General features: G+C 37.5%; 1 protein-coding gene across 2 annotated transcripts in view; it reads right to left on the bottom strand.

Annotated features, from left to right (window-relative positions):
• Positions 1-15293, bottom strand: part of CFAP77 (cilia and flagella associated protein 77) — a 187960-nt gene that overhangs the window by 7222 nt on the left and 165445 nt on the right. Inside the window, exon 6 of one of the 2 annotated variants that reach the window (XM_074293948.1) lies at positions 14686-14858. The exons of the other annotated variant lie outside the window; for it this stretch is intronic. Coding sequence (XP_074150049.1) covers positions 14686-14858 — 173 coding nt within the window. The remainder of the gene's footprint in view (positions 1-14685; positions 14859-15293) is intronic. 2 annotated transcript variants of the gene reach the window in all.

Raw genomic sequence — 15293 nt, 5'->3', positions numbered from 1 at the left:
CCTAAAGTTGAAAGGGTAGTGTGGTGCACTAGAAATAGAATACAATTTGAAATCCAAATTAGGACTAGGAATCCTTTGGTATTTCCTAGAAGTGTGATGCTGAGCAACTCAATCTTTCTGTATCTCAGTTTCTTCATCTATAAAATGAAGATAATGAAATGTATACTACCTGCCTCAGAAAATTGTTTTGAGGAAATACTTGTGGATGCCTCAAAGTGCTCTGGTAATGTGAGTTGCTAGTATGGATACTATGCTGTGAACCTATTGGAGATGCAAAGATGAATGAAAAATGATCTCTGACTCTCAAGGGCTGAATGGGGAGACACGAAAAATCAAATAACGGTAAGCAGTATATGAATGAGTAAATGCTCTGTGAGTATACAGATAAATTCTGTGAACTCAAAGGGGAGAGAGAGGGAGAGAAGAGAGAGAGAGAAGAGAGAGAAAGGGAAGAGAGAGAAGGAGAGAGAGAGAGAGAGAGAGAGAGAGAGAGAGAGAGAGAGAGAGAGAGAGAGAGAGAGAGAGAGAGAGAGAGAGAGAGAGAGAGAGAGAGAGAGAGAGAGAGAGAGAGAGAGATTATAATAGTGTATTCAAGAAAGGTTTTATAGGGAAAGCAGAATTTGAGCTGGACTTTAAATGGACTTGTAGAGAGGAGCAGGAAAGACATTCCAGATGTGTATGGGGGGGGGGGGGGAAGCTAGCTTGAATAAAAACACCAAAGGCAAGAATTCGGAAGAGTTTATTTTAGACACAGATTGAGTTGATTCAAAGGAAATGTATCACTGATTAGATGAGTTTAATATCTTTCAGAAGGCCTAAGGCACACAGGAAGCATTCTATCCAAAGCCTAACTTCAGTCGAGGAAACCCCAGTAGGGCCTTAGAAAAGAATGGACCACCCCAAGGCATTGATTAGGCAGACCAGAGAGGGCTAAACTCCTAAAGGCCCCTAATGCAAAACAATGAATAGGGCAAAATTTGAATAATTTCTAATGGCCTAGGAGACTGCAGTTTTGGTTCTGTGACTAACTAGTTAGATAACCTTGAATAAGTCCCTTGGCCATGCTGGGCCTCAATTTCCTCATCTGTAAAATAAGAAGATTGGATTGAATGGTTTTAAGACCTCTTACAGCTTTGACAATCTTGTTCTATGAGCTGAAGGTTACTGCTCAGTAAAGAAGCTAGCTGACAGCCCTATTATGCTCTCTACCCAATTTCTCCCAGAAATAGTCAGTTTAAGTGGAAAAAAGAAAGCTAATTAAATTTCTAGCTTCAATCACCTGTGTAGTCATGACCCCAAAGACCTCGAATTTGAGGACAAAGGCTACTTGGAAACAAGGAATTCCTTTTGAGCTGCTTCTAAATTAAGCCATCCAGAGTCTGTATCTGCCTGAAGCTAAGAAAATGTACTGGCTTTAGCAAGAGGCAGTTTCACAAAAAGGAACTCTGAGGTGATATAAGGTCAATGTAAGTAAATAAGGCAAGATCCCCTCTGATTATTAAGAGAGCGCAAAGACAAGGGCTTCCCCATGGACTAGCAAAATGAAATTAGTCCTAATGAACTTGATCTGATTGAACTTGAATGGAGACATCTACATTAGCACATTGCTTATTTCTGAAATAGATTTGCATTTGGATGTTTTTTGGAAGAACAGAGATTTTTTGTTTACTCTCTGATCTTCTCAATCTCCAGCTGCCCCCTCTAAGAAGAACTCCATCCTGAGGCCTAATCCCTGATTGGCTAGTCCCTGCTTGGAATTGCCCTATCCTGAAAATTCCAAGGCACAGTACTCACCTGCATATCAGTACTCCCTTCCCGTATTTTCTCATCCCATTCTCTTTCCCTATCCCTTTCCAACTCTTCTTAATGTTTTGTCTTCCTCAATTAGAATATAAGCTCCTTGAGACTATGAACTGTCTATTTCTTCATTTTACATCCCTAGAGCCTAGAGAACAGTGTCTGGTGGTCAGTAAACATTTAATAAATATTTTATTCATCTGTATCCAAAAGAGTACTTGTCATTTACATTATCACTGTACTGCTATTTGAAATCATAGCCATAGTATTTTGGACCTGGAAGGCATTCCTAGACCATGGAATGTCAGGACACAGAATATAAAATGTTAGAGCTGGGAGGGAAGAACATAGATGTTATGGAAGGGAACTAATAACACTATGTCACAACTGAAAGGAGCATTAGAACCTAGAATGCCACCTGCAAAGGGTTTTGGAAATGTAATTTTAGAACTAGAAGGGCTCTCAGAACATGAAAAATTAGAAATGTAAGGAGTTTTAGAACTAGGAATGTTAGAGTTGGAAGTAATCCTAAATATAATCTAGTATAATTTCCTAATAACAAAAATGAGGAAAATTATGGTGCAGAGAAAGGTCACATATATGGCTATTAGAGGCATCTAGGTGATGAAACAGGGTTTGGAGTAGGGAAAATCTAAGTTCAAACCTAAACTTAGTTACTAGCTATGTGACCATGTCACTTAATCTCAGTTTCTTCAACTGTAAAATGTGTATAATAATAGCATTTAATTCCAGGATTGTTGTGAAGCTCAAATGAAATATTGCAAAGTATTTACCAGAATATCTGGTACTTAATAAATGTTTGTTTCCTTCTTTTCCTTCCCATCACTCAAGTTAGCACTAGAATCTAGTCTTCCTGATGCTCAACTCATTCTTTTTACCACCAAACTAAGCTAAAATTATTTATGTCTAACTCCTTGTTAAGTACCAACTTGTGAACTCTGTTTCTTAATACTCTTGAAATTAACTCCATTTTGATCCATATCCTAATAAAAAATATTAAAGTTCATGAGCAAACTAGATTCATTATGGAAATGGTAACCATGTGATCTGGAGTAAGGGATTGAAGGAGGGGTGAGAGGGAATGTAGTATTAACAGGCTGGATCCTACTTTATATATATAGTAATTATAATTTATAATTATGACCTCTATAAAATCAGAAGTAAACAAGGCCAGAAGACAACATACTGGATTCTAGAATCTTGATTTACACTGGTAATTTTCCATTTATGCTTTTGCATTTGGCCTAGGCAAGTCTCCTTAGCCTACCTTGTCAAAGGAGAATATAGCATTTCCTTTCTACTCATTGATTTCTTCAGAATGTAGATAAGAAACAATTTGGTAGAAAGAGCATGAAATAGAGGAATTAAATCCTAATCATAGTACTGATTGGGTACCTTGGATTGCTCACTTAATTCTCTAGGCCTTAGCTCTTTATTTGTCAAATGTGAATTTACACTCCATGACCTCTAAGGTCCTTCCTAGTGCTAGCATTCTGTGATGTATGTTTTCTAAGAGCAGAGACACTGAGGTCAATACCTAGTGACCCCTTTAGGGGAGTAGAATTTTCTTGCTTAGACTATTACTTACGGATTATGATAACACTTAATATATCTTTTTAGTCTTTATAAAATAGTGTCCAGAAATATCAAGGGAATAAAAGGAAGAAAGAACAAAACCAACGTTACACTTATACATAAGCCTTACAATTAAGAGTCCAATGTGTGAGTTTATTTTTCTGGGCCAATTTGTTTTTTCTTAAGGCCCAACAGTATTCCCTCAAATCCAAAAAATTACCAGGCTCTGAAGGACACCCAAAATATGGAGAATCAATACCCTATGCTCTCAGTGTTAGGGATTTAAATAAGATGACTTCTTTTAGTTCATGCTCACTGTCAACAAGGTGATTCTGTCATGATGCTGCCAATCTTCCCAGATAGAAAGTTATTCACCATAGGGAGAGATGGAAGAGGAGAATAAAAACTATTGACCAGGTTAATTTATAAAACATTTCCTGAAGAATTTATTTTTTAAATCCTCTACATTTGAGGGATAGGGAAGGGAAAGGAGGAGAGAATAAAGAGAGGGAGTTTTGAGTTTTGCTCCTCACATTGCGAGATTGTCTATTCTAATGAGGGCACTTGAAAATTATAGTCCCAAATCACTGATCAAGTCATGTTCGGCATCTGTAGAAACCGGTTCAAGACATGATTATGTAACAAGACTGTCTAAATTCTAATTCATGATTTTCCAATTTTTATTTTAAGTAATTGACTGGGATGACATTATCTGCAGAGACAGTTGGTCATTTAAATGGTTTGTTCTCCTGCTAGCTTAAATTTTTCTATAGTCCTAAAATATTTGGCCATTCTTATCTTCACTCTTCTTCAAATGAATATTTCTCTCATTTGCATGATGCTCTGACTCTGTGGCCTAGTTAATCTCCCACTCTCTTCATCAAAAATATGATCTCTTTGAATCTTTAAGACCTGAGCAGTTTTATATCAGGAAAGAAAATTTCTCTACTTCCCTGATAAGGTCTCACTTGTAATTTCAGTCATGTGGACAGGTCATAACTAAGAATGATCTACCTCTGGGCATACTCTGTAATGGTGATCAAAGGATCATCTTTGGCATGTGTCATATGTGCCACGAGCTTCCTGGGGGTGCTTAGGAAATTAGATCTTTTTAATACTACAAGTTGCAGAGAACATGCTAACTTTCATTCATAGAGGAAGTTACTTACACTTGCAATCACATGTATATATGCTTAAATGTCCTCAGATTGTATGAAATGTATGCTTGCCATTGCAAGTGCATGCACAAAATCTCTATACGTTCCCCTGTAATTCCTCATCACAAAGAATCATATTGTGTCACAAGGAAAAGAAAGTTTGAGAATCCCTGCCTTATAAGTCAGGAACAGAGCCCTTTTGAGAAATTATAGTTCAGAAATCTAAGGACTGGGAATTTTCTGTTCCCAGGATACAATCTAAAACCAGATGCTTTTCCTTCCCATTTTGCTTCATACTACTAATAACAGCATAAGGACGGGACCCATGATTTCACTGAGCAAAGTGAGGAAATTACCTTTGCCGGTGAAGATCAGCACCTTCTCATGTGTCATAATTTTAGACTAGGGGTTTAACCTTTTGTCTGTGCTCCAGATCCCTTTAGAAGTCTAGTAAAGAAAGTCCATGGATTCTTTAGAATAATAGTTTTAAATGAATAATATGAAATATATTAAATTTACAAAGGAAATCTATTATGCCAAAATGTAGTTATCTAAAAAATAATGTTAATACACCTTTAACCCTGTAATACTGCAGCTATTTTTGTGATGGCATGACTTGGAAAGTGGGGGGATGCCCATCAACTGGGGAATGATTGAACAAGTTGTAATATCATTGTGATGCAATACTATTGTATTGAAATGATGAAGGGAATAGTTTCATGAAAACCTAAAAAGATGATAAGAACTACTAAAAGTGAAATGAGTAGAACTAGGAGAACCTTGTTTAAAATAACAGTAATACTGTAACCATAATCAACTGTGAAAGACTTAATTACTCTGATCAATGCAATGGTTTATGACAATTCCAAAGCACTCATGATGGAAAATGTTATCTACCTCCAGAGAAAAACTGGCGAGCATTAAGTGTAATTTGAAGCATATTTTTAAAAACTTGCTTTTCTTTTTTTTCTTGTCTCCCACCCCTAATCTCTTTCCCCCCTCCAAGATGACCAAAATGAAAGTTTTTGCATGACTTCATATGTATATTTGCCTTATCAATGGGCTAAGGTAAGGGGCTGGAGGGAAAAAGAGAATCTGGAACTGAAATTTTTTTTTAAATTTATGAACTCTTGTGAATCCCTCTCTTACAGAGTTGCCTTGAGCACAGTGATTAAGCACAGTGGCTTGCCCAGAAGTATACAGTTATATGTCAGAGGCAAGACTTGAACTCACATCTTCCTGTTTCAAGGTCAGATCCCTGTCCATTCTGCCTCTCAATTGTAATAATAAACAATATTTATTATGCATTCTATATCACAACATATATAATAAATAATAATAATAAATATAGTGTTTTAAAGTTTGCAAAGTGTTTTGCATACAATAGCTCATTTAATCCTATCTGGGATCCCAAAAATGCTATCAGGCATCTAGCATGATATTTATAGAATCAAGGATCTTCATGGTTATAACTTCTTCAGTTTTCTAATCCAAACTAACTTAAAAAGAATCCTATAGCATAAGTGAAACTAATTATTTAAGCTTTAATTGAAGATTTCCAGCCAGAAAAACCTCGCTACTTTCCAAGGTAGTCTATTCCATTTTTGAATAGATCTAATCTTAGAAAATTTTCCCCTTACATCAAGTCTATACTTGTGACTTATACTCATGCAATATTGCATGAACTTTTTTCTTCTTTTCTTTTTTTTTGATTGCCATATGTGATTCATGGAGAAGAATGATGGTTCAGTAGATTACAAGCCAGCTTTGAAGGCAAGAAGATTGAAGTACTAGTCCTATCTCTGAATCACACTGGATTCATGATTCTGGGCAAGTCATATAACCTCTCACGGCTCCAGGAAACTGCAACTCTAAGTTTCAGAGGAATTTTCTCATTAGGTATTCCAATAAAATCACTAGCTCAGTACCTTTCACACTGGGAACTTACATTGAGGCAACTATCTGTCCCCCATCCATCACTCTTTTCTCCTAAATTCTCCCTTCCCCCTTTTCCTACCAGTTTCTCAGACTTGCAACTTAAGAGACATCCTTGATTCCTTATTATCTCTCACCCCCCCACACACACCTTCCATCATAGCCTATCCAATCTGTTGTCAAGTCCTTTCAATTTCATATTTGCAATAACTTTCCAATATGCCCCTTTTCTCTCCTCTGACACCGCCTCCGCTCTAGTATAGAACCTCATTCCTTCATACCTGAATTATTTCTATAGCCTGCTAATGGGTCTGTCTGCCTCAAGTCTCTCTCCACTCCAAACAATTCTCCACTAAATCACCTAAGTGATTTTCCTAAAGCACTACTCTGACAATGTCACCCCCCCACTCAAAAATCCCAGTTGTTTCTTAATACTTCCAGGACCAAATATAAAATGCTCTGTCTGGCTTTCAGAGCCCTTCATAACCTAGCCCCCTCCTACCTTTCCTTATTCACTGCCACATATACTTCAATCCAATGACACTGGCCTCCTGGATATTCCACAACCTAGTTACTTCATCTATTAACTCTGGGTATTTCCCCTGACAATTCCCCAGCTTTCCCTTTTCAATTCCACTGGCTTCCCAACCAAATCCTCTGTCTTTCAGAAAGCTTTTTCTAACCCTTAACTTGAACCTCTTAATTCTAGTGCCTTCCCTCTGCTAATTATTTCCTATCCTGCATATAGCTTGTTTATATATCTGTTGCCTCTCTCTTTATATTGTGAATTCCTCGAGGGTAGGGATTATCTTTTGCTTCTTTTTGTATCTCTAGTACATAGCACAGTATTTATTTATTGATAAATAACTTATTTATTTTCATTTCCAAATATATTCCTCCTCTTCCACCACCCAACAAGTTATCTTTTGTAAAAGAAAAAAAAAAGTAGTTCAGAAAATTTAACTCATTCATCAAGCAAGTCTGTATTAAGCAAGATGGTATATAAAATATTCTATATTCATAGTTCTTCATTTCTCTAAAGAAGGAAGGGAGGTACATTTTCTTATCTCTTTTTGTGGGGACTAAACTTGGTCACTTTTAATTATACAAGATTCAGTTTTAGTGGATTTTGTTTTGTTTTTGTGCTTCCCATTTGTGGTAATCACTCTGAATCAGTTCATATATCTTCTTATGTTCCTCTGAATTCTTCAAATTCATAACTTTATGGCTCATGTACATATATTTTAAAAATCTTAGTGAGTTTTCTGTATATTTACATTAATCTTTTCAGACAACTCCTATCTTCCCTCCTAATTTTAATTGTTTTTCTCTGTGTCATCAGAACTTCATTCCTCAATGATTCCCAATCCTCCTGGACTGGCTTTCTTTGTAGAATTTTAGTTCATGGCATTCTAAGGAGTAATGAGATGAACAAGATTCAGTCTCTACCTTGTTAAGGTCCTTGATAAATAAAGGGAGTATAAAGGGAGGGAGATAAGTAAGGGAGATAAAATACATAAATCTAGATAAAATCAGATATAATGATTACATGAGAGATGCAAAAATGCTGCTGGTGACTAAAGAAGGTAGACATAATTTCTAGATGAGATATTAAATGAGGTAATTTTAAAACTTTTATCATTATACTACAAAAATCTTTTTTAAGTTTTATTTTATTCATTTCAATATACACTATGAATCATGTTGGGAAAGAAAAATCAGAACAAAAGGAAAAAAACCATGGGAGAGGAAAAAAAGCAGAAAAAAAGAAGTGAACATAGCATAGTTCTTTTTCTGGATGCAGATGGCATTTTCTATCCAAAGTTTTTGGGATTGCTTCACTGAATCACTAAGAACTTAAGTGTTTCATAGCTGATCATCATACTTATTATTTTGATAGTGTATTCCTGGAGATTCTGCTTGTTTTATTCAGTATCAGTTCTTTTAAATCTTTCCAGGCCTTTCTAAAATCAGTTTGTTCATAATTTTTATAGAACAACAATATTCTATTACCTTCATATACCTCAACTTATTCAGCCATTCCCCAACTGATGGGCCTCTACTCATTTTCTAATTCTTTGTTACCACAAAAAGAGCTGTTACAAACATTTTTGCCCTTGTGGGTTCTTTCCTGTCCTCTAAGATTTCCTTAAGATATAGACCCAGTAGTGGTACTGCTGGGTCAAAGGGTATACACAGTTTTTATAGCCCTTTGGGAATAATTCCAGATTAACTCTCCAGAATAGTTGGACCATTTCACAACTCCATCAACAATGTATTACTGTCCCAGTTTTCCAGCATCCCCTCCAATAGTTATCATTATCCTTTCCTGTCATCTTAGCCAGTCTGAGAATTGTGAGGTGGTACCTCAGAATTGTTTTAATTTGCATTTGTCTAATTATTAGGGCATTTTTCATATGGCTATAAATGGCTTTAATTTTGTCATCTGAAAACTAACTGTTCATATCCTTTGACCATTTAACGATTATTCTTATGGTTTTCACACAGTTCTTTATATATATTTTTAAATGAGACCTTTATCAGAAACACTGGCTGTGAAGATTTTTTCCCCAGCTTTTTACTGTCTTTTTTATCTTGTTTGTGTTAGTATTGTTTGTGCAAAATCTTTTTAATTTAATGTAATCAAAATTGTCTCATTTTCCCTTTTGTAATGTTCTCTAGTTCTTCTTTGATCATAAATTCCTCCCTTCTTCAAAGATCTGATAGATAAATTATCCCTTGCTCTCCTAATTAGCTTTATGCCCAAATCATGACTCTATTTTGACCTTATTTTATCATGGGTGTGAGATGTTAAGTCTATGTTGACTTTCCAATTTCCCCAGAAATTTTTGTCAAATAGTGAATTCTTATTCCAAAAGCTGGAGTTCAGAGGTTTATCAAATACTAGATACTATAGGCCTTGAGTATTATGTCATGTGTATCTAATCTATTCCACTAATCTATCACTCTGTTCCTTGGGCAAAACCAAATGGTGATGACTGCTGCTTTATAATATAGTTTTAGAATTGGTACTGCTAAGCTATCATCCTTTGTATTTTTTTTAATTAATTCCCTTGATATTTTTTACCTTTTGTTTTTCCAGATAGATTTTGTTATGATTTTTTTCTAGTTCTATACAATAATTTTGGCAGTTTGATTGGTATGGTACTTAACAAGTAGATCAATTTGGGCAGAATTGTCATTTTTATTATATTATCTTGGTATACCCATAAGCAATTGATATTTTTTCCAATTGTTTAGATCTGATTTTATTTGTGTGAGAAACATTTTGTAATTGTGTTCATATACTTCTTGGCTTTGTCTTGGCAGGTAAACACCCAAATATTTTATTTTGTCTAAAGTTATTTTAAATGGAATCTCTCTATCTCTTGCTGCTGGGTTTTGTCAGTAATATATAGAAATGCTGATGATTTTTTGTGGGTTTATTTTATATCCTGCAATAATTTTGCTAAAGCTGTGAATTGTTTCCACTAGGTTTTTGAATGATTTTCTAGGATTCTCTGAATATATCATCATATCATCTGCAAAGAGTGATAGTTTTATTTCATTATTGCCTATTCTAATTTCTTTAATTTCTTGTTCTTTTGTTAATGCCAAAGCCAACATTTCTAGTACAATGTTGCATAATAGTGGTGTTAATGGCCATCCTTGTTTCACCCCTGATCTTATTGGGAGTCCGTCTAGCTTTTCTCCATTACAAATAATGCTTGCTGTTGCAATAATAATCTAAATAAATAAATAAGCAAAATAATATTGCTTATTATTTTAAGGAAAGCTCTCTTTATCCCTATGCTCTCTAGTATTTTAATAGAAATGGGTGCTGGAGTGAGATAATATTTATAAAGCACTTAACACAGTGTCTGGCACATAATAAACCCTTAATAAATATGTATTCTCCTCCTCTTCCCTGAAATTTATATTCAGAAGGCAAATTCTAAGTGTTTACAAAAACTTTCCTTAAGTGCCATCTCAGAAATGAACTCCAAGCTCTAGTGGTTTAACCCAGTTTGACTATTTTGATATTTTGATGTCTTTATAGTCTTAATCTAGTATAAAGCAAAGAAAAAAACCCAACAATATTAGGCTTGTTGGCTGTTTATTTAAAGGGAAACTAGAAGATCAAAGCAGGATTTCCCTTTGTAACAGTGACAGGTATAGATTTGGAGGTTCAAGTAAAAAGCCCAGAATCACTGATTCACAACATCCCAGAGATCCTGAGGTTTACTTGTGTCTATCTGAAATCATTTGGATTTGCTAATAAACCAGTAGGAGAGAGAAGAAAAATGCTAGAATGTTGGATTTGTGTAAGAGTTCAGTAGATTCAGAAAGTGAACAAAGGCTGAGCACAGTAATACACACCTATAATTCTATCTACTAAGAAGGCTGAGGCTAGATTATAGAGTTCAGGAGTTCTGAGCTGCAGTAGGCTAAGCTGATCAGGGAACTACACGAAACTCAGCTTTCATAAGAGTCCCCATAAATGAAGGGTCGCCAGGTTGCCTAAGGAAAGGCAAAATCAGCCGAGATCAGAAATGGAACAGATTAGGTTTCTAAGCTGATCAGAATGGGATCAGGTTCACGAGTGGCTTCGGCACATCCAGTTTGGATGAAATAGGATAATCCAGTATTTTAAAAGGAAGTGAATTAAGAAATAAAATTTAACTTGCAGTTACTTTTTAAAATATATTAGGATGCTTTGGAGGTGAATGTAGGGAAGAGGGATTGTCAAGTATACCCATGTTAACCTAGTGAAGAGAATGGGGTACTTAAGAATATCATCCGACAATATCAGTCAGAAGAGGTTTTAAAGATCATTGAATCAAATATATACCTAAACAAGAAATATTTTAGACAATTTCTCTAAGTGGTTAATGATTCTAGACCTGAAGACCTCCATTGGTGGAAAAATCCATCATTTCCAAAGCAGTCTATTCCACTCTGGACAGTTGCAATTATTAACTAATTGTTCCTTAGACTGAGCCCAGATCTGCTTCTTCATCTTCCACCAATTGCTCCCAAATCTTCCCTCTCTGCCTAAAGGAAACAAAGGTAATCCCTTTTCCATATAATAGCTCTTCAAAACTTAAATACTCTTTAAGAGTGCCCCAAATCTTTTTCTTTACTAAGACAAATTTATCTTCCTATGCACTTGCTCCCATCCCCCACTCCCCTAAATGAGTCTGCTTCTTTACTCATCTCCTCTCACTTTATGATCTTCAATATCTCTTTATCCACTGGCTCCTTCTTAGTTGCCTAACACCGCCTTAATTTTTCTCCCCCACCTCACCTAATTTTTAAAAATTTGTCTTTGCTAGTCCCTTCAAGCATTCTGCTTTTTGTCCCCCTAACAGCCAAACTTATGGAAAATGTCTATACTCATTGTCTCCACAGCTTCATTTTCATCCTCATTCACTTCTCAATACCCTACAGTCCTGTTTTAAACCTCAGCACTCAACTGAACCTGTTATGTACTAGCTGCCAAATTCAATGGCCTTTTCTCAGTTACCCTTCTTGACCTTTCATCATCCTTTCACACTGCTGACCATTTTACCTCTTAGATACTTTCTCTTCCCTGAGTTTTCATGACACCCAGTCACTTTCTACCTGTCTGACCATTCTTTCTGCTCTGTATCTCTTCATCATTATCCTACTCCCTTTGTATAGATATACCCCAGGGTTCCATCCTGGACTATCTCTCTTTACATTCTTCCTCTAGGTGAACTCAGCAGCTTCTATGACTTCAATGATCATTTTTATGCAAATGCTTCATCCCTCAACTCTTTCCAGAGCTGCAAACCTTAATAGTCAACTGCCAGTCATCTCCAGTTAGGTGTCCCATAGGCCTTTCAAACTCGACATGTTCAACTCATCTTTCCCACCAAATCCACGTCTTTTTTTCTGAAGTCATTATGTCTTTCAAGTACCATCTTTTCTAGTCATTCAAGTTTGAAACCTCGGAGACATCCTCTACTCTTCATTCTCCTCAGCTGTACCTCCACATACAACCAGTTGCAAACTCCTTTTGATTCTACTTTTACATCTCTTTTTAAACATATTTAAAATTTTATTTTATTTTTAATTTATGGAATAAAACAAACATTTACATAAGATAGTATAATAAAAAGATGATTGCACATGAAACTGCAAATTTACTAAATACAACATGTTATTCCTTTTAAATACATAATAAAGTTATTATGTAAACTTTTGTTCTTGCTTTCCTCCCCTCCCAGAGAGGGCTATTAGTAGATATAAATTATGTATGTGTTTATATATATGTATATATATGTATATATGTATATATGTGTATATATGTATGCATATATGTATATAAAATCATGGTACACATGTTTCTATCTTATCAATTCATCTCTTGTACTTGTCTCCTTTTCTCCACTCACACACCATCTTGTTTAAGCCCTCAACACCTGGACAACAAATGGCGGTATCCCAGACAATTGCAACAATCTCCTTGTTGGGCTCCCACTCCCTCTCTTCAATCCATTCATTATCAGCAGATCTACAAAATTGATATTCCTAAAGTGAAGATCTGACATGGTCACTTTCCTGCTCAAAAAACTTCCGTAGCTTCCTAGTGACTAAGATAAAATGGAAACTCCTGTTTGGTCTTTAAAATGTTTTACATTCCAGCCCCAATCCTTTCCAGATTCATCTCAAATCAGTTCACCTTCATACACCCCTTCTAGCCAAATTGGTCTACTTGCTCTTTTCCATCATGAGGATCCAGGATCTATAGTACTTTGACACCTGTGACCCTAACTCTCATCTGGGTACATTTCTTTACAGAGGCTGTTTCCCATCTCTAATGTTTGTCCCTCCTGCACCTACATCCCTTAACTCCTGAAACACAGCCCAGTATCACCTCCTAGAAGACTTTCCTGCTCTCCCCAGATAGTACTGCTTTCCAGCAGCTGTGTCCGCCCGCGCACAGTGCTTGGTGGGCCCTCTGTAAATGCTTGCTGAATTGTTTAATTAAATCCCCAGTTCATTCAACAGATCCTCACATGCCGTGATCTCCAGTCCTCTCACTGTCCTGGTCATTGCTTCTTGGACAAGATCCAGTATGAAAGCCCTCTAGAGAATGAAGGCCAAGGGAAGGGAACACACCACACTGCCACCTAACATAGAGGAAAAGGACTAGAAGCTGTTGGGCTTGGCCCTGAATCTGTCCCTAAGTCCCTAACTGCACCGAGGTGAGCGGCCGTGCAAAACAGGGGAAACCTACAACCCCGAGCAGCCTGCGTTTCTTCCACATCATTTCCCGAGGTTACAAAGAGAAAGGACTTACTGAGCTCTCACATAGCCTGAATCAAAGTATCTAATGTCTCTATCACAGGATCTCTTAGAAACGTGTCAGCCCCAAAGAATGTCACTTGAGAAATACTCCATAGGACCAGGTGCAGGGACTGGGTGCGTTCACATTCATGTTATGGAGCGCATAAAAATAAATTTGTGATGGAGCACTTCCAGTGTACCCGAAATAGTGCGAAGTCCGGGGATGCCCCTGAGAGGTTTGGGAGAGGCAGTTTCTCCACAGAAAACTCATCCTCAGCTCGCTCCCTCCGACACAAAGGAAGACTTGGGTTAACTTGCTCCTTCCCGGGAACCTGGTCGTATCCTCCGTACCCCTGCCCCAAACCGGAACACAGGAGAGCGCGCGTACACACACACACACACACACACACACACACACACACACACACACACACACACACACACACACACCAGGATGCAAATGATAAGTGCGGAGCCATCACTTGTGAAGCTTGACAGAAAATAATGAGAAACACTAAATCTTTTATAAGGTCAACACTCGCCTTTCCTGAGCAGCTGTCAAACAAGAAAAGAATTTAGCGCGGGAGCCGCGAAACTTCCATCGGCTCATTAAACCCAACAGGGCCCGGGCCTGGCGTGGCGGAGCAGACGCGGGGCCCTCCGTTTTGTGTCAGTAATTTGCGGCGGAGGAGGGAAGAAGAAACAGCCAGCGCCAAAGGGGCCTAGGGGGAGGCTGGGGAATCGTTAGCGCGCCAGGAGCGGCCCCAGCTCCTAATTGGAAGCATTGGGCATTATCAACGGAGGATTTGCCTCCGTTCCCTGACAGCTCGTGGGCCCAAAATGATCGCCCACTTGTCAGTGTAAAAGACCATTAAAAACAAACCATTTTGATTTAATTGGAGGCGGTGCACTGCGGGCCAGGTGAGGAGGCTCGTCAGCCCCGGCTGGCTGTGGCTCTGCCTTTCTCCTTCTACATTGATGGGGTGGTGACTCGGGGAGTGTGTGCGTGTGTGTGCGCGCGCGTGTTCTCCGGTCTTTCTGCCTTTCAAGATCTGTCTGAGAAAGAGAGCAGAGACAGATTCTTCAGTCACACCGAGAGCAGTTTTCAATAGGGCTGTCAACAAATTTGATGACAAGTTAAGCGAAAAAGGAGGGGTAGAGATACTTTTAGTTTTGTTTTAGCTTAGTTTTCTTTCTTCCTTCCTTCTTCCTTTCTTTTTTCACTCCTTCCCCCTTTCTTTCTCTCTCCCTTTTTCTCTATTTCTCTCTTTCCTTCCTTCTTTCTTCCTTCTTCCCTCCCTCGTTCCTTGTTTCCTCCTTTCTTTCTCTTCCTATTTCTCTTTCCTTCTTCCTTCCTTCCTTCCTCCTTTTTTCTCCCTCTTTATTTATTTCTCTTTCTTTCCCTCTTTCTCTCCTCTCTTTCTTCCCTTCCTCCCTCCCTTCCTCCCTTCCTTCCTCTCCTCCCTGCTTCCTTCCTTCCTTCCCTCCTTC

The sequence above is a fragment of the Sminthopsis crassicaudata genome, chromosome 2 (genome assembly GCF_048593235.1).
Source record: "Sminthopsis crassicaudata isolate SCR6 chromosome 2, ASM4859323v1, whole genome shotgun sequence".
NCBI classification, from domain to species: domain Eukaryota; kingdom Metazoa; phylum Chordata; class Mammalia; order Dasyuromorphia; family Dasyuridae; genus Sminthopsis; species Sminthopsis crassicaudata.
The sequence above is the reverse complement of the archived record's forward strand: the minus strand, read 5'-3'. Positions and strand labels throughout refer to the sequence as shown.